Consider the following 18418-nt stretch of genomic DNA (forward strand, 5'->3'; position numbering starts at 1 on the left):
GGAAAATGAAAATGCAAAAATTAAACATTGTTCACTTCTTAAGGGTTAATATTATTTTACCTGTGTATGCGTTGGATCTTGGGTACTCAAATACACATCTATTTCTCCATCTTCTCCTTTGGGAATAACTCGGACACTCTGGGTCTCCATGTAGAAATGTTCCTGGCCACCTATGAAGATTTCTCCTGCAAAGGTCACGAATCACGATAAAGCCAAAGAAATTATTTCCAGGGTAGTCTCATCAAGATCATGAAGATTAGTTAGCTGTTCCCAGCCTAATAGAATCTGTGGCCGGCCATTCATGTAGCAGCTCTCTGCTCTGGCGCATAATGTGGGTCTTTGGGGTCGACCTCTCCACTGATGTTCTGGAGCGTGTTAAGGCCCCCCCATGCACATTAGACTTACATTGGCTGCACCCACTGATGTCAATGGGTTTTGCCAACACTGTAATGTATATGGGGTCCTGACAGATAATTGTCAAGGTAGATAAGGATATAACATGACTGCTGATCCTTCTGTTCTTTGAGAATAATCCACCAAAGCAGTCTGAAAGTGGCTCTCTAAGGCTATGTGCCTACAGGGACAGTGTCCTGCGGTTATATCCGCAGAACATTCCGCAGGAGCTCCAAGGAAACAGCACCACAACTTTTGTCTGTTTCCATGCTGCGGAATGTCATGCGGATATGGTACGGGCATTCTGCATTGAGGATACATTACCATGGCTTCGGCACTGCATCCTCAATGCAGAACAAGTGCTGCAGTGATCAGGGGAGTTCATACTTACCTCCATCATGCAGCACCTCGCTTTCCGGCGGCCGGGTCACTCTCTCAGCGTCTGCAGAAGGAGGTGGGTGGGCCTGAACTAGCTCCGGCTGTCACATGACCGGAGCTCGTGCAGGCTCCACCCACCTATTCCTTCCTGTACCTGGATTCACCGCGCTCCTGTGCACCGGACGGAGAAAGTGACTCCGGTGAGGCAGGTAAGTATATGGGACCCTGCGGAGAAATCCGCAACAATTGACATGCTGCAGATTTTTCTGCAGGGAAATTCACATTATTTCCGCTGCGGAAAAATCCGCAGCGTGGACACAGCATTTCCCAAATGCCATAGAAATGGCTGGGGAGTAGCTGTGCTGCAGATTTCTGGAAAATCCGCGGCTTTTCCGCGAGAAATCCGCGGCAAAATCCGCGCATTTTCCGCAGCGTGGGCACATAGCCTAATAGAGAATACCGGAACACTTGGCTCCTGTGAATAGGAGAGTCGGAAAAGATAGCTGCCCACCAAAAGACAGGCTGAATAGCTATCCAAAGTATATGGGGGGTCTTAAAAATCTTAATCATAGGGAATTTTACGTTTCTTGAAACAATACAATATTTCCATACAGATCAAATGTCTCTGTAATGAGATCTTTATTTATGTTTTCATAATACATTATGCTAAAATGATATATTGTTTATAGAGCAGCTGTTGATTTTTATATTGTAGTAACAAAAACAATTATTCTGGAATTCTTTAAAAGTAAAAAAAAGTCATGTAAAAGACTTAACACATTCCCAATAGTATATAAATGTTAGTAGGAGCCAGGTTGCAAGGCAGTGTCAGTGTGCTAAAATTCTAATAATATTTTAGGGGTTTCCTCTGCAAAAATGATATTACTGTACTTACAAGTAGATTTCATTATCATCGCTTATAGAATAATTTGATATATGAGAATTCAAAGACATATATGTGTAAGTAGAATAGAATCCATTTTGCAGTTGATGTTTTTGTCCACAATTCTTCGCTATTGGAGGACACAGCCTCCTCTTTACTGTTTTAGGAATGGGGAGGAGGACGGGATGATCCACATATTGCACTTATGGATTTATTTGTGCTGGCACTCAGGTATGAAATATCAACATAAAGTGGCTTTTATGAGTCTACACTGGAAAATTAGCTAGGTTCTCATATTGCACACACCTTTTGATAAATGTGATTGTTTTATATTAGACCACAGATTTTGTATGCGTTTCAAAATCATATAAAGCTGATAATAAAAGTAATTTATCAGTGATCTGATTTTCCATCTATAAAAACAATCACCATTGTTGGTATCACATAATGATGGTAGATGCATCTGATGCATGGCTCAGATAGACCCATTGCTAATCAAATGTTACATAGCATGGAAACTACTCAATAATAGCAGTAAAAAGTACTATACCTTCATGCACCTGATCAGCTGCTTCAAATGCTTCATCCACGTTTCCCAACTCCAATTGTCTTTGTGGTTGATAGAATGAATTGTTATTAATGGCTTCCTACAGTAAAAAACAAAAACCTATATATAACGCATATATACACTAAACTAATATATAAACTCAACACTTTTGTTTTTGCTCCCATTTTTCATGAGAAGATGTAAAACCTTTTCTTTGTACACTACAGGCATTTTTCTGTGAAATGTTGTCTTAAATTTGTCTATGGCTGTGTTAGTGATCACTTCTCCTCTGTAGAGCTGATCCATCTACCTCACAGGTGTGGCATATCAAGATGCTGATTAGACAGCATGATTATTGCACAGGTGTGCCTTGGGCTGGACACAGCAAAAGGCGACTCTAAAATGTGCAGTTTTATCACACAGCACAATGCCACAGATGTTGCAAGTATTGAGGGAGCGTGCAATTGGCATGCTGACTACAGGAATATCCACAAGAGCTGCTGCCATTTAGTGAATGTTCATTTCTCTACTGTAAATTGTCTCCAAAGGTATTTCAGAGAATTGGGCAGTACATCCAACCGGCCTCACAACTGCAGACCACATGTAACCACACCAGCCCAGGACCTCAACATCCAGCATCTTCACCTCCAAGATTGTCTGAGTACAGCTGCTGCAACAATCGATTTGCAAAACCAAAAAATGTATGCACAAACTGTCTCAGAGAAGCTCATCTGCTGCTCGTCGCCCTCATCGGGGTCTCCACCTGACTGCAGTTTATCGCTGTAACAGACTTGAGTGGGCAAATGCTTGCATTCAATGGTGTCTGGCATGTTGGAAAGGTACTCTCTTCACAAAGGAATCACAGTTTTCACTGTAAAGCCCAGAAAGTAGATTGCCATACAGTGGTCACACCAGATACTGACTGGTATTCTAACCCCCCTCCTCCCTAGAACCCACCCATACTGTAAAACTGCACATTTTAGAGTGGCTTTTTATTGTGGCCAGCCTAAGGCACACCTGTGCAGTAATCATGCTGTCTGATCAGCATCTTGATTTGCCACACCTGTGAGATGGATGGATTACAAGAGGCTGCTGATAAGACTAGTTTCACACTTCCGTTGGGCGAAATCCGCTGGGTCTGTTGCTGCGTCATTTTGACGCATCCGTTATTTTTGTGGTGTCAACGGATGCAATGGATCCGTTATTTCACAGGAATCCGTTAGCTGATTCCTGTTAAATAACGGACCCGTTGCATCCATTGCATCCGTTTGGCGTCCGTTAGGCGTCCATCTAACAGAATGCGTCAGCTCTGTTGTTTTTTTTTTTTTCATTTTTTTTCATTCTAGAATGCTCAGTAGAAATTAGCGGAATCCAGCAGCGGATTCCGTTGTAAAGCACTTTGCAATGGAATCCGCTACCATAGGGAGCCATTATAAATTTTAACAGCTGGTCGGCGTCATTTTTACTCAAGCAAAATAACGTTACATTCAGCGTTGCTACTGCTCGGTGGCAGCAACGGAGCGTCGGCCAACGGAAGCAACGCAGGTACTTTTGGCCCAATCCGTCATCAATGCAAGTCTATGGGAAACAGCGGAATCCGTTAACGGATTCCGCTGATTCCCAAGACAGCGGATTACGCCAAAAAAAAACCGGAAGTGTGAAAGTCTTTGGATTTGTGATCTTTTTTTGTTTCTATGGTAACGATTGTTACATCACATGAAAGCCTTATGTGGCTAATATATGTTTCCAAAATTTTGTGTTTGTTGTTTATGGCAACAGTGTTCTACGCACACGGGAAAACAAAATGGCGGAGTCTAATGCGATATTCACAACAACTGAGAGCAGAGGAGTGATAAAATTCTTGTTTCTGCAAGGAAAGTCCAAGAAGGTTATTCATGGTGATATGTCGCAGACATTGGGGGATCAATGCCTTTCATATTCCACAGTTAAGAGCTGGGTTGCCAAATTTATAACGGGCCACTTCAGCACCAATGATGAGGAACGTCCTGGACGACCGAGAGTGGTTGTTCCGGAGATCGTCGATGCTGTGCACAACCTCATACTGGAGAATCGACGAATTTCAGCTAAAGCAATAGCAGACATGATGGGGATTTCCTGTGAACGTGTTTGTCATTATCCATGAACATTTGGACATGAGGAAGCTATCTGCAAAGTGGTTTGCAAATATTTGACAACAGATCAGAGAAGTATACGAGTGAAAACTTTCTGCTCCATTTGTCAGTGTTTCCAGACTGATAAGAACTTCTTGGATCGACCGGTCACTATGGATGAGACATGAATTTATTTCTATGACCCTGAAAACAAGGAGCAGTCAAAAGAGTGGAGGCACAGTGCTTCTCCTCATCCAAAGAAGTTCAGGGTGCAAAAATCAGCCATTAAGGTGATGGCATCTGTGTTCTAGGATACGGAGGGCGTGCTGCTACTGGACTACCTTCAAAAGGGTTCCACCATCGATGCAAGGTATTACATTGAACTTTTGGACCAACTAAAGGCAGCTCTGAAGGCCAAAAGGCGCAGCAAGCTGTCCAAAGGAATCTTGTTCCTGCAAGACAACACCTCCGCTCACACTGCACAAGTGACCACAGCAAAACTGGCAGAGCTGGGCTTCCAGCTGGTTGACCACCCACCTAATTCACCAGATCTAGCTCCCTCTGACTATTGTCTGTTTCCAAACATGAAGAAACACCTCAAGGGTACCAAATTTCACACCATTTCTGATGCCATGGCTGCTACGGATGCCTGGTTTGAGGCACAACCGAAATCCTTCTTTTTGTTAGGCTTACAGGACTTAAGGGTGCGAGATCGTTAGCGAGCGTACCCGCCTCAGTCTGTTGTGCGTCACGGGCAAATCGCTGCCCGTGGCGCACAACATCGCTTACACCCGTCACATGGACTTACCTTCCCTGCGACGTCGCTGTTGTCGGCGAACCGCCTCCTTTCTAAGGGGACGGTTCGTGCGGCGTCACAGCGACATCACACAGCAGCCGTCGAATAGAAGCGGAGGGGCGGAGATGAGCGGAACGAACATCCCGCCCACCTCCTTCCTTCCTCATTGTGGGCGGCCGAAGGTACAAGGTTGTTCCTCGTTCCTGCGGTGTCACACATAGCGATTTGTGCTGCCACAGGAACGACAAATAACCTTGCTACTGACCAGACAATGATTTGTTGTAAATGAACAACGTATCACAGGCCAACGATTTTTGCCTCTTTTGCGATCGTTTAAGGTCGCTCATAGGTGTTACACGCTGCGATGTCGCTAACGACGCCGGATGTGCGTTACAAACACCGTGCCCCGAAGATATATCGTTAGCGATGTCGCAGCGTGTAAATGGCCCTTTAGAAGTGTGTTGACATCAGTGGAGGGTATGTAGAATAAATGTAAAGTTTAATCCTCCTATCTCGTTTTTTCCTGGGTAAAGCCAAACACTTATCAGCAGCCCCTCGTATTTCGGCAAAGGAGACAAGTTTGTGAACAATATTTCAGAGAAAAAGGCCATTTTCATACATAGAAAAAATATTAGATCTTTGAGTTCAGCTCATGAAAACTGGGAGCAAAAACAAAAGTGTTGCGTTTATATTTTTCTCAGTATATACTGTATACATATATATATATATATAGTACAGACCAAAGGTTTGGACACACCTTCTCATTCAAAGAGTTTTCTTTATTTTCATGACTCTGAAAATTGTAGATTCACATTGAAGGCATCAAAACTATGAATTAACACATGTGGAATGAAATACTTAACAAAAAAGTGTGAAACAACTGAAAATATGTTTTATATTCTAGGTTCTTCAAAGTAGCCACCTTTTGCTTTGATTACTGCTTTGCACACTTTTGGCATTCTCTTGATGAGCTTCAAGAGGTAGTTACGGGAAATGGCCTTCCAACAGTCTTGAAGGAGTTCCCAGAGATGGTTAGCTCTTGTTGGCCCTTTTGCCTTAACTCTGCAGTCCAGCTCACCCCAAACCATCTCGATTGGGTTCAGGTCTGGTGACTGTGGAGGCCAGGTCATCTGGCGTAGCACCCCATCACTCTCCTTCTTAGTCAAATAGCCCTTACACAGCCTGGAGGTGATGGTACAAACGCAAACCGGATGGAATAGCATGCCGCTGCAAGATGCTGTGGTAGCCATGCTGGTTCAGTATGCCTTCAATTTTGAATAAATCCCCAACAGTGTCACCAGCAAAGCACCCCCACACCATCACACCTCCTCCTCCATGCTTCACGGTGGGAACCAGGCATGTAGACTCCATCCGTTCACTTTTTCTGTATTGCACAATGACATGGTGGTTGGATCCAAAGATCTCAAATTTGGACTCATCAGACCAAAGCACAGATTTCCACTGGTCTAATGTCTATTCCTTGTGTTCTTTAGCCCAAACAAGTCTCTTCTGCTTTTTGCCTATCCTTAGCAGCGGTTTCCTAGCAGCTATTTTACCATGAAGGCCTGCTGCACAAAGTCTCCTCTTAACAGTTGTTCTAGAGATTTGTCTGCTGCTAGAACTCTGTGTGGCATTGACCTGGTCTGTAATCTGAGCTGTTGTTAACCGGCGATTTCTGAGGCTGGTGACTCAGATAAACTTATCCTTCGCAGCAGAGGTGACTCATGGTCTTCTTTTCCTGGGGCGGTCCTCATGTGAGCCAGTTTCTTTGTAGCGTTTGATGGTTTTTGCCACTCTATTTGGGGACACTTTCAAAGTCTTCCCAATTTTTCAGACTGACTGACCTTCATTTCTTAACCCCTTCAGCCCCCGGGCACTTTCCGTTTTTGCGTTTTTGTTTTTTGCTCCCCTTCTTCCGAGAGGCGTAACTTTTTTATTTTTCCATCAATCTTGCCATATGAGGGCTTGTTTTTTGCGGGACGAGTTGTACTTTTAAATGAAACCATAAGTTTTACCATATAGTGTACTGGAAAATGGCAAAAAAATTCCAAGTGCGGAAAAATTGCAAAAAAAGTGGGATTGTACAATAGTTTTTGGGATATTTTATTCACCGTGTTCACTATATGGTAAAACTGATGTGTGGGTATGATGCCTCAGGTCGGTGCGAGTTTATAGACACCAAACATGTATAGGTTTACTTGTATCTAAGGGGTTAAAAAAAATTCACAAGCTTGTCCGAAAAACGTGGCGCACGTTTTGCGCCATTTTCCAAAACCCGTAGCGTTCTCATTTTTCAGGATCTGAGGCTCATTGATGGCTTATTTTTTGCGTCTTGACCTGACGTTCTTAACGGTACCATTTTTGCGCAGATGCTACGTTTTGATCGCCTGTTATTGCATTTTGCGCAAAATTTGCGGCGACCAAAAAACGTAATTTTGGCGTTTGGAATTTTTTTGCCGCTACGCCGTTTACTGATCAGATTCATTCATTTTATATTTTGATAGATCGGGCATTTCTGAACGCGGCGATACCAAATATGTGTGTATTTTTTATTTTTTTAACCCTTTAATTTTCAATGGGGTGAAAGGGGGGTGATTTGAACTTTTAGGTTTTTTTATTTTTTTTTAATTTTTTAAAACTTTTTTTTTTACTTTTTTTTTTATTTTACTAGTCCCCCTAGGGGGCTATTGCGATCAGCAATCCGATCGCTTTGCACAATCTGCAGATCTCAGCTACAGAGCTGAGAACTGCAGATTTGCTGCTTCACTTTCAATGCCGGCTGTATTCCGGCATTGAGAGGAAGTGACTCATGTTAGCCACAGGCGTCATCACATGACCCTGTGCTACCATGGCAACCGCCGAAAGTCACGTGATCATGTCACGTGACTTCCGGCGGGGGCGGGGTAAGTCACTGTCATGGCGGCGCCCATATACATATCGCTGCCAAGACTTTGGCAGCGAAATGTAAGGGGTTAATGGCCGCGGGTGGAAGCGATTCCACCCGCGGCTAGCAGGCACACATATCAGCTGTTGATAACAGCTGATATGTGCGCCGATCGCCGCCGCCCGCCGGCGGCAGGGGGCGGGGATTACCGGAACACGATCCATGACGTATCTAGTACGTCATGGGTCGTTAAGGGGTTAAAGTAATGATGGCCACTCGTTTTTCTTTACTTAGCTGCTTTTTTCTTGCCATAATACAAATTCTAACAGTCTATTCAGTAGGACTAACAGCTGTGTATCCACCAGACTTCTGCACAACACAACTAATGGTCCCAACCCCATTTTTAAGGCAAGAAATCCCACTTACTAAACCTGACAGGGCACACATGTGAAGTGAAAACCATTTCCAGTGACTACCTCTTGAAGCTCATCAAGAGAATGCCAAGAGTGTGCAAAGCAGTAATCAAAGCAAAAGGTGGCTACTTTGAAGAACCTAGAATATAAAACATATTTTCAGTTGTTTCACACTTTTTTGTTAAGTATTTCATTCCACATGTGTTAATTCATAGTTTTGATGCCTTCAATGTGAATCTACAATTTTCAGAGTCATGGAAATAAAAAAAAATTCTTTGAATGAGAAGGTGTGTCCAAACTTGTGGTCTGTACTGTATGTATATATATATATATATATATATATATATATATATATATATTCCACCGCAAATGGAACATCTACAGCCAAAATTGAAGCAACGTATGTTTATAGGGGTTTCGTCACCATCATATTTTTTTATTAATGAAAAAAATTGTATTTTTTTATTTTTTATTTACTTGTATTAAATCTTATGAATAATTATAAAGATATTTATGTTTTATCATAGGGATGATGTCTTATGGTTGTAGTAAAAATGCCTGAAATGTGGTTTTGTGTATGTAATTTTGGTTAGGTAGCTGAACATGCACAGTCAACCATTATTCTTCAGTAAATGTAGATGTACTGCGACAGAAGACAATTGGCAGAGAATGTGCGGTCAATTTGTTATGGGAACTGCACTCAGCACTAACACTGGATTCCTTCCTCTTTCCTGGCTGGATCTTTACAGGCTACCTCCAGCTTTTTACAGCACTAGAAGAGAGCTGGCCAGGATGGAAGATTTACTTTTCAGCTGAGCAAATCTACAGTGATAAGAAATGATGGACTGTGCATGTTCTGCCAGCTAACAACAGATACAGACACAGAACCACATCGCAGGCATTATTATTATTATTATTATTATTATTATTATTATTATTATTAAAGAAGTAATCCACTACCCTAACTTATTTCATTTTTTACCCATCAATCATGCTATTATGTGTCACTAAATGCATTTATACCCTTATTTTAGTAATATAAACCTGTTATCATGCAGATTTGATCATTTGGTGTCTGCCAGCAGCAGCTCTGATGTTTACATCCATCTTTTCATCTCCCCAGGTTTACTGTGCTGTTACTACAAATTACATCATGCAATGCAGTAGCCTGTGATCCAGCACATAGCACTCCCCCTCACTTCTCTACCCTGTTCTGCTGAAAATATTGGGAGATACCAAGTGTCAGAGCAGCCCAGGGTGGTACCATCCCATCTGGTAGTTGGCAGATAACCAGTACAGCTCTGTAACTGTATTTGTTATGAAAATGTCTGTGCTTTTCAGCTGTCCATGTCAGTGATTGGATGACCTAAACCCTTTGCTAATAAAATTCTGCGATCTACATTTCAAAAGCAAAAGGTCTCAACCCCTGCTGTTACCGCTGAATGAAACTGTCAACTCAGCTTGTGAGGCAGAGGCAGACTAGTTGTGATTCACTCCAAAACGTCTACACCCACCATCAGGAGCCCAGTGGCAACTTCCTTTCATTTGGTCTGATTTCTATGCTGGAAAAGGAAGCATTGGACATAACAGAGGAGGAAGAAAAATCTGCATAACAATCAATTACTATGTGATCCCTGCTGAGAATGGCACATAGAAGCTATACGTCCAATACAAGTATATTACAAAAGCTATTGTTTTAAGAGCTATGATATATGGTAAGGCAATGAAAAAGAACTAGAAATTCTCTTTTACATCGTCCTTATGATAAAACAAATATTTGTATAACCATACATGTATATTAAAAAAAAATCTCAAATATACAGTTTTCTTCATAATTAAATATATTATGATAGTGTTACATCTCTTTTAACTGTTACCTTCTACATGAGATATTTATCTCAGTAGGCTTAACTGCACAAGACACCTCCGATTTTTATCTTTCATGAATTACTAAATTTGGCCTAATATAATACAGCACTTTAGGTTAATTCTAAATAAATAAGTTAAAAATTAAAAATCCTCTTTTAAATCTTTGTAGGAATCTTTACAATGGCGGCTATGAGCTGAAGGCTGGTTCTCTTTAGTCTATGCCAAAATTTAAAAAGTTTCTTTTTGATGTTTTAAAGCAGATTTGTCACCATAATATGCTGCCCAATACAAAGTGGGGAAGGAGTAGAAAGGAGAAGAAAGGAGAAGAAAGTAGAACGTGCTCCCCTTTTCAATACAATGAACCATAAGTTTGCTATATTCTATGTTAGGTACTATCATTCCTTCTTCTCACTGGCAAAGGTGTGAGGCCACCATACGGGAAACCATTTAAACAGTAGCTCATATTTTCTAGTCTATGGTCATTTTTACCTCTGTAGTATTGAAACCCTGAAAGTTTGTAACACACCTCAATAGTCAGAATAACTGGCTCTAAATTCTCATAGACAATATTGACTTTGGCAGCTGCTTTCTTTGTTTGGACCGGAGTGTTGGCCAATACTGCGCAGATAATCTGACCCACACACAGCACCTGCGAGGCAGAAAAACGTTTAGGGTAAATGTGAAAATTTATTGTTATTTGTTAAAATGGAAAACAGTACAAATGATACATTTATAACACAATTCATATATATTATTTTTATTGATCAGTTAAACAACTTTTTTTGCTAACTGGCTGCCTACACAAAAGTATGACTAAACAAAAAGTGATGACAAAATAGGTAGACTAAGTAAATATAACAAATACCATATAAGAAAATACTTTATTGAAATACAAACTCTGTGCCAATAAAGTGCACAAAAACATAATAACTAGTTATCAGCACACCAGATAACCCCATAATATGTGAACGAAGAGCAAAGTAAATTATTTCCCTACTTGAATCTGCCAGAAAAGCGTTGAGCATGTTACCTCTCCACGAGCCATTATTGGAACTGTTCCATCATCTTGCGTACACTCATTGGTGCCAGGAAAATCGTCTGCTGTTATAATATCTACTACACCTGGCAAAGCTAGAGCTTCTGAAAAGTCCATAGATCTAGAAGTTAAAAAACAGTATGTTCAGATGCAGCATTTAGATTCCACAATAAAGGAGCATATTATTTCAATGTGGATAAAGAAGGGGGACACTGACAGAGCCCTCTAGTATTGCTCCTTTCCTTCGAAACAAGGGATCATCATGCTGAAATCCAACATTTCCTGTTCTTCTTCACTCACCCAACATTTGTTAACTGTCACAATGGGTGATGTAGAACTGGTAATGGGAAAACTAAACTGGCCCTCAGCCTAAGGGGGGTTCCCAAGTGTCCCTCATTCAAGAGTTACGCCCAATGGTGGCGAAGTCTGGACTGCCACCATAGCCCTAACTACTGAATAGCCCTGGTGTAATACCCCCTCACCCCCAACCCAGGAGAGGGCCAGGACTGGAGTGGTTAATCTCACACAAAAGACAGACAGGGAGAAACCAAAACTCAAACTCACAGCAATCACTCACCGAGATGTAGACAAAATGTGCTCAGGAGGTAAATGAAGAAAAGGGAGGATATAATACATGACTAAAGTATTTCCACAACACAGTAGACTTGCAGACAGTGGTACACCAGAGGCTTGATCAACATGCGCAATAACCGGAATTGCATAAGCTATAATCAGTGTTAAAGAGCAGGTTCCGCCATCTTTTTTAAGGGCAGAGGTGGCCGTGAGAGGCCTCCAGAAACCTGTGACCTAAGCAGCATTCACAAGCAGCAGGAATTAACTCCTGCTAGACCAACTACCAGTAAACTCTCAAGTGGTCGATGCCAGGATCTAACTGAGTACCTCAAAGAGCATCATGTGGGGAGTCAGAATTTGGGCTGTGAACAGAGTCAGAAGATGCAATGACAACTCGTACAGTAAATTTAGAGCTAAACACCGTGTGACATTAATAGGGGACAATCAGGAACCACTCATATACATTAGGTAATCTGCCAATATTAGACAATCTGCTAATATGCAATACAAGGTAATATTGTGGTACTGTGTTAGCCAGAAAAAATTAATTGAAATACTATGCCACAAGAACGACAAAAGTATTTTAGGAGTGATACCTTTATAGGCTAACCAGAAAAATTATATTAGCAATCTTTCAGAACATCAAGGCTCCTTCTTCAGGTGAAATTACAAATTAATTACTGAGACAAAATCACAACATTTAAATGAATGTTACAACAGGACATGGGAAAGATGATGCCTCCTAAGATTTCCTTAGCTTGCCTCTGGGAGGCATAAAAAAAGGTAAAAAAAAGAAAAATGGGTTCCGTCTTATACTCCGGTGTTCTCTTACCGGAGGGGGGCAGCAGTAGTGGTGAAGCGGGGTCACAGGAGGCAGAGGTTGTGCTGGCAGGCGCGGCGGATCAGTGGCAGCGGGGTCCGTGGTGGCAGGTGCGGTGGCGTCCGTGGTTGCAGGTGTGGTAGTGGCAGGCGCAGTGGTGTCCGGGGTGGCAGGAGCCGTGGGACACCATGGTGGCAGGAGCTGCTGGGTCCGTGGTGGTGGCGGCGGCGGCGGGTGAGTCGTGCAGCAGGCTGGTGCAGTGAGTGTCCCAGTGTCCGCGGTCCCGGTTCAAATGATGGCGCCTGGAGTGGCGCATGCACAGATGGAGCTCTCATCCAAGGGCTCCATCTGCGCATGCTCTGACTCATGGAGCAGCGCGTGCGCAGATGGAGCTCTCATCCAAGAGCTCCATCTGCGCACGCGCTCGCTCCCGGCGCCATCATTTGAAACTGGGACCGCGGACAAACTGGGTAACTTGCTGCAGTGCACAGCCGCCCGCCCCGCACGCACAGAGTTGCAGCCAGCTGGCTGCCCGCCCACCCTGCGTGCAAGTGGCCGGGTACCTGTGCTTGCGTGCGGGTGCCCGTGTGAGGGCGGCAGCTGGCTGCCACCCGCACACAGCACCCGGCTGCCGCCCGCACACAGCACCCGACTGCCGCTCGCACACAGCACCCAGCTGCCGCTCGCACACAGCACCCAGCTGCCGCCCGCACACAGCACCAAGCTGCCACCAGCACACAGCACCCGGCTGCCGCTCGCACACAGGATCCGGCTCATGCTCGCACGGGCACCCGACTGCCGCCCACTCACAGCACCCGGCTGCCGCCCGCACATAGCACCCGGCTGCCGCCCGCACGCAGCCACAGGTACCCGGCTGCCACGCACGCAAGCACAGGTACCCAGCCGCACAGACAGGACACCCAGGTACCGCTATATTCGGATTATAAGACGCATCCTCCATTTTCCTCCCAAATTTTTGGGAGGAAAAGTGCGTCTTATAAAGCGAAAAATACGGTATTTGTAATTTTGCCTGAAGAAGGAGCCTTAATGCTCTGAAAGCTTGCTAATATAATTTTCCTGGTTAGCCTATAAAGGTATCACTCCTAAAATACATTTGTCATTCTTGGGGCATAGTATTTCAATTAGACAATCTGCTGGAAATCTACAGCCTTAACCCTGATTTTTCTGATGTGTCTGGCCACCTTTAGGCCTCACTAACAAAGGCTAAACAGGGATAATAGTGTCAACAAAATCTAAAGCTTGGAATGGTAAAACAGCCCCAAAATTAAATGAAAATGAGGAAATTATCATTTGCTAACACTAGATTTTTTAGAGAGCAATGTAAAAAAAACACCACCACAATATCAGGTCCCCCATGAATCTTGTCCTGTTCCGAATTTAAACCTAACTCCAGATTTATAAGAGATGACCTGTGATCAAATCAAAACATCATATTGTTTGGAAATCATCACTTAAATACATTGAATAAAACGTGTTTGGTAATTTATACCTTGTTAAATTTACCTATTGCAGTTATACAAAACACGGTAAAAGGGAACCCGTCAGCGGTTTTGACTATGTGCTCAGTGAAGCGCTCAGTGCAAAAACTATAGTACATTTCAGAGGGGCCATATGTGTTTCTTTAAATGTTAGACTTTTTTTTCAATAACAAACAATGTAAATAATTATATAAATTAATATTAATTGCATTGCCAACCTACGACATTATAGTGTGGTCTCCTAACAATAGAAATCATACGCACGTATATAGAACACCAAACTTTATGGACTTTCTAACTTACACAATCTTTGCATGAGCTCTAGAGCTAGTGACAAATCTCAAATACAGTTCTCCATCCACAGTGGGCATGTCATCTGTGTAAATGGCTTCCCCAGTGGCGTGTTTCAACCCAGATCTATGCACGATAGGGCGTCCAACAGGGTCACGATCAGGCTGATCTTCAGGTACATTCTGGAAAAAGTAAATAAAGTTTCCTAAACTTTATGATATGTAAATCTTATACTATGTTGAAATAAAACAATTTAAAATTAAATATAAAATTGTAAAACATTTAAAACATCATTTTGTAGTAATATATAATCAGAAATGCAGCATTTTACATAAATCAAGTGTAAATTCTATACATATTATTAAAAAAAATAGATTGTTGAATAGATGTACATTACAACATTGGAAAAGAAAGGTTAGAAGAAATGTGCCTAATGAAAGAGCTTCAGACCCCAAAGGATTGTTAAATGAAGTACATAAATTTATTAAATAAAATTTATCGGATAAGGTGAGTTTAAAAGGAACTTGTCAAGAAACCCATACTGGTGAACCACAGGCAGCATAAATCACAGCTTGGCTGCACACTTGTCGCCAGGTATATTATGCTTTTAAACGCCTCGGCTTTAAAGATCCCGCCAGGGACCATAGCCAGAGACCAGACTAGTCCGGCCTCACCCCTGCTTGGTTCTTCATAGTGTTGCTGCAGTTGATTGACAGGTCTCTCCCTTGCAAGTATAGAGGGAGAGACCTGTCATTCATCTAGAGCGATATCAAAATATATTTTCTATGAAACCTCACAGTGTTTCAGAGGATAATATACCTGGCTACAATGATGTACCGAGTTGTGACAGAAACTGCTCCGGTCTTGCCCGTAGACTGAAAGCCGGGCCTGACGGGAAGAATAATTCAATAGGATAAGGCACTTCTACCCACAAATAATTGCTAGGGTGCTCAGGTAGTTTTCCGAACCATATGTAGCAAAATATAAACAAGGCACTCCTAGATCCAGTGAAAAAATATTTTATTTTTTATTAAATACTCAGTCTAGTTAGACGTTGCGGCCCACACATGGCCTTCATCCATAACTAACACCTGAGTTGAATAGTGTTCCCTTTAGCACTGACGGCAACAACATACCATAATTTATTCCTCCTCAACTCAGGTGCTAGTTACTGATGAAGGCCATGTGTGGGCCGCAACGTCTAACTACACTGAGTATTTAATAAAAAATAAAATATTTTTTCACTGGATCTAGGAGTGCCTTGTTTATATTTTGCTACATATGACGGGAAGAATAAGGCTATGTGCACACGCTGTGTTTTTTTGACGCTGCGTTTTTGTGCGTTTTTGGCCGCTAAAAACGCACAAAAATGCATAAAAACGCACCCGCGGCTGCATTTTGCTGCGTTCTTGATTTCTGCGTTTTTCTACGTTTTTCCAATGAATTGCATGGGGGGGAAACTCAGAAAAACGCAGATAAGAATTGATATGTCCATTTTTTCTTTGTAAGCTCAAAAACGCAACTTAAAAAAAAAGTTGTGTTCAGACAGCAAAAATGAAAACTCATACTTTGCTGGGGAAGCAAAGTCATGCAGTTTAAAAGCCAAAAACACACCCAAAAATGCCGCGAAAAACGCACTGTGTGCACATAGCCTAAAGTTAATTTCCTCCCAATAGCCAAACTTTCAGTGCGGTGAAAGGGCAACATAAAAATGCTATTAACCTGTAGATTAAACCCACAAACTAAAAGCCCTTATATGCAATAGGTTTTCTGGCGTAGTTCAACCGATCATATGACTGATAACCATTTCAGCCGTCTCTCTCATACACAGGAGCGCTTGTTCGTCTAAACACTCTTGTCTTCTCTATGAAAAAGTCACTGACATATATTAGTGATGGCAGCTTAACTCCAGGAGGACAAGGTGATCGAGTGTCCAGAATTGGATATGCCCAAACATCATCTCCATCAACAATTACTCAGCTGGCACCCCCATACATATTAGAGTGTTGGTCGAACTTGTCAATATTGCAGCCAACATTAGACTAATATACACGGGGCTTTAGACTAGACATCAAAAAAGATTTATCAAACAGTGTAAACCATCTACTTTTCATATTGTGTAGTCTAAAGGCCCCATGCACTTTAGATGGCTGTCAGCCAAATGATCGTGTGGCTGTTCGTTCGGTCAGAAGCTATCTCAGCCAACTCTCCCATATACAGTGCCTATAAGTAGTATTCAACCCCCTGCAGATTTAGCAGGTTTTCCTGATTGCATGATGGACATCTTTTAACGGACATGAAATAAAATTGCAAGTTTTAACCTATTTTTGGACCTGTGCTGGATAATCTTTTGTTCGTAAGTGCCTACAAGTAGTATTCAACCCCCTGCAGATTTAGCAGGTTTACACATTCGGAATTACCTTGGCATTGTGACATTTGGACTGTAGATCAGCCTGGAAGTGTGAAATGCACTGCAGCAAAAAAGAATGTTATTTCTTTTTTTATTTTTTTTTTTAAATTGTGAAAAGTTTATTCAGAGGGTCATTTATTATTCAACCCCTCAAACCACCAGAATTTTGTTTGGTTCCCCTAAAGTATTAAGAAGTATTTCAGGCACAAAAGAACAATAAGCTTCACATGTTTGGATTAATTATCTCTTTTTCCAGACTTTTCTGACTAATTAAGACCCTCCCCAAACTTGTGAACAGCACTCATACTTGGTCAACATGGGAAAGACAAAGGAGCATTCCAAGGCCATCAGAGACAAGATCGTGGAGGGTCACAAGGCTGGCAAGGTGTACAAAACCCTTTCCAAGGAGTTGGGCCTACCTGTCTCCACTGTTGGGAGCATCATCCGGAAGTGGAAGGCTTATGGAACTACTGTTAGCCTTCCACGGCCTGGACAGCCTTTGAAAGTTTCCACCCGTGCCGAGGCCAGGCTTGTCCGAAGAGTCAAGGCTAACCCAAGGACAACAAGGAAGGAGCTCCGAAAAGATCTCATGGCAGTGGGGACATTGGTTTCAGTCAATACCATAAGTAACGTACTCCACCGCAATGGTCTCCGTTCCAGACGAGCCCGTAAGGTACCTTTACTTTCAAAGCGTCATGTCAAGGCTCGTCTACAGTTTGCTCATGATCACTTGGAGGACTCTGAGACAGACTGGTTCAAGGTTCTCTTGTCTGATGAGACCAAGATCGAGATCTTTGGTGCCAACCACACACGTGACGTTTGGAGACTGGATGGCACTGCATACGACCCCAAGAATACCATCCCTACAGTCAAGCATGGTGGTGGCAGCATCATGCTGTGGGGCTGTTTCTCAGCCAAGGGGCCTGGCCATCTGGTCCGCATCCATGGGAAGATGGATAGCACGGCCTACCTGGAGATTTTGGCCAAGAACCTCCGCTCCTCCATCAAGGATCTTAAGATGGGTCGTCATTTCATCTTCCAACAAGACAACGACCCAAAGCACACAGCCAAGAAAACCAAGGCCTGGTTCAAGAGGGAAAAAATCAAGGTGTTGCAGTGGCCTAGTCAGTCTCCTGACCTTAACCCAATTGAAAACTTGTGGAAGGAGCTCAAGATTAAAGTCCACATGAGACACCCAAAGAACCTAGATAACTTGGAGAAGATCTGCATGGAGGAGTGGGCCAAGATAACTCCAGAGACCTGTGCCGGCCTGATCAGGTCTTATAAAAGACGATTATTAGCTGTAATTGCAAGCAAGGGTTATTCCACAAAATATTAAACCTAGGGGTTGAATAATAATTGACCCACACTTTTATGTTGAAAATTTATTAAAATTTAACTGAGCAACATACCTTGTTGGTTTGTAAGATTTATGCATCTGTTAATAAATCCTGCTCTTGTTTGAAGTTTACAGGCTCTAACTTATTTGCATCTTATCAAACCTGCTAAATCTGC

At 42.5% G+C, this 18418-nt stretch overlaps 1 protein-coding gene across 1 annotated transcript in view; it reads right to left on the minus strand.

Moving 5' to 3' along the window:
* LOC142245189 (aldehyde oxidase-like) overlaps positions 1-18418 on the minus strand; it is a 168506-nt gene that overhangs the window by 40768 nt on the left and 109320 nt on the right. The window contains exons 17-21 of the mRNA XM_075317644.1: positions 14506-14675; positions 11305-11431; positions 10801-10923; positions 2205-2301; positions 61-185 (exon numbers count right to left, since the gene is read on the minus strand). Of these exons, the coding sequence (XP_075173759.1) occupies positions 61-185; positions 2205-2301; positions 10801-10923; positions 11305-11431; positions 14506-14675 (642 nt within the window). The remainder of the gene's footprint in view (positions 1-60; positions 186-2204; positions 2302-10800; positions 10924-11304; positions 11432-14505; positions 14676-18418) is intronic.

The sequence above is a fragment of the Anomaloglossus baeobatrachus genome, chromosome 7 (genome assembly GCF_048569485.1).
Source record: "Anomaloglossus baeobatrachus isolate aAnoBae1 chromosome 7, aAnoBae1.hap1, whole genome shotgun sequence".
Lineage (NCBI taxonomy): Eukaryota > Metazoa > Chordata > Amphibia > Anura > Aromobatidae > Anomaloglossus > Anomaloglossus baeobatrachus.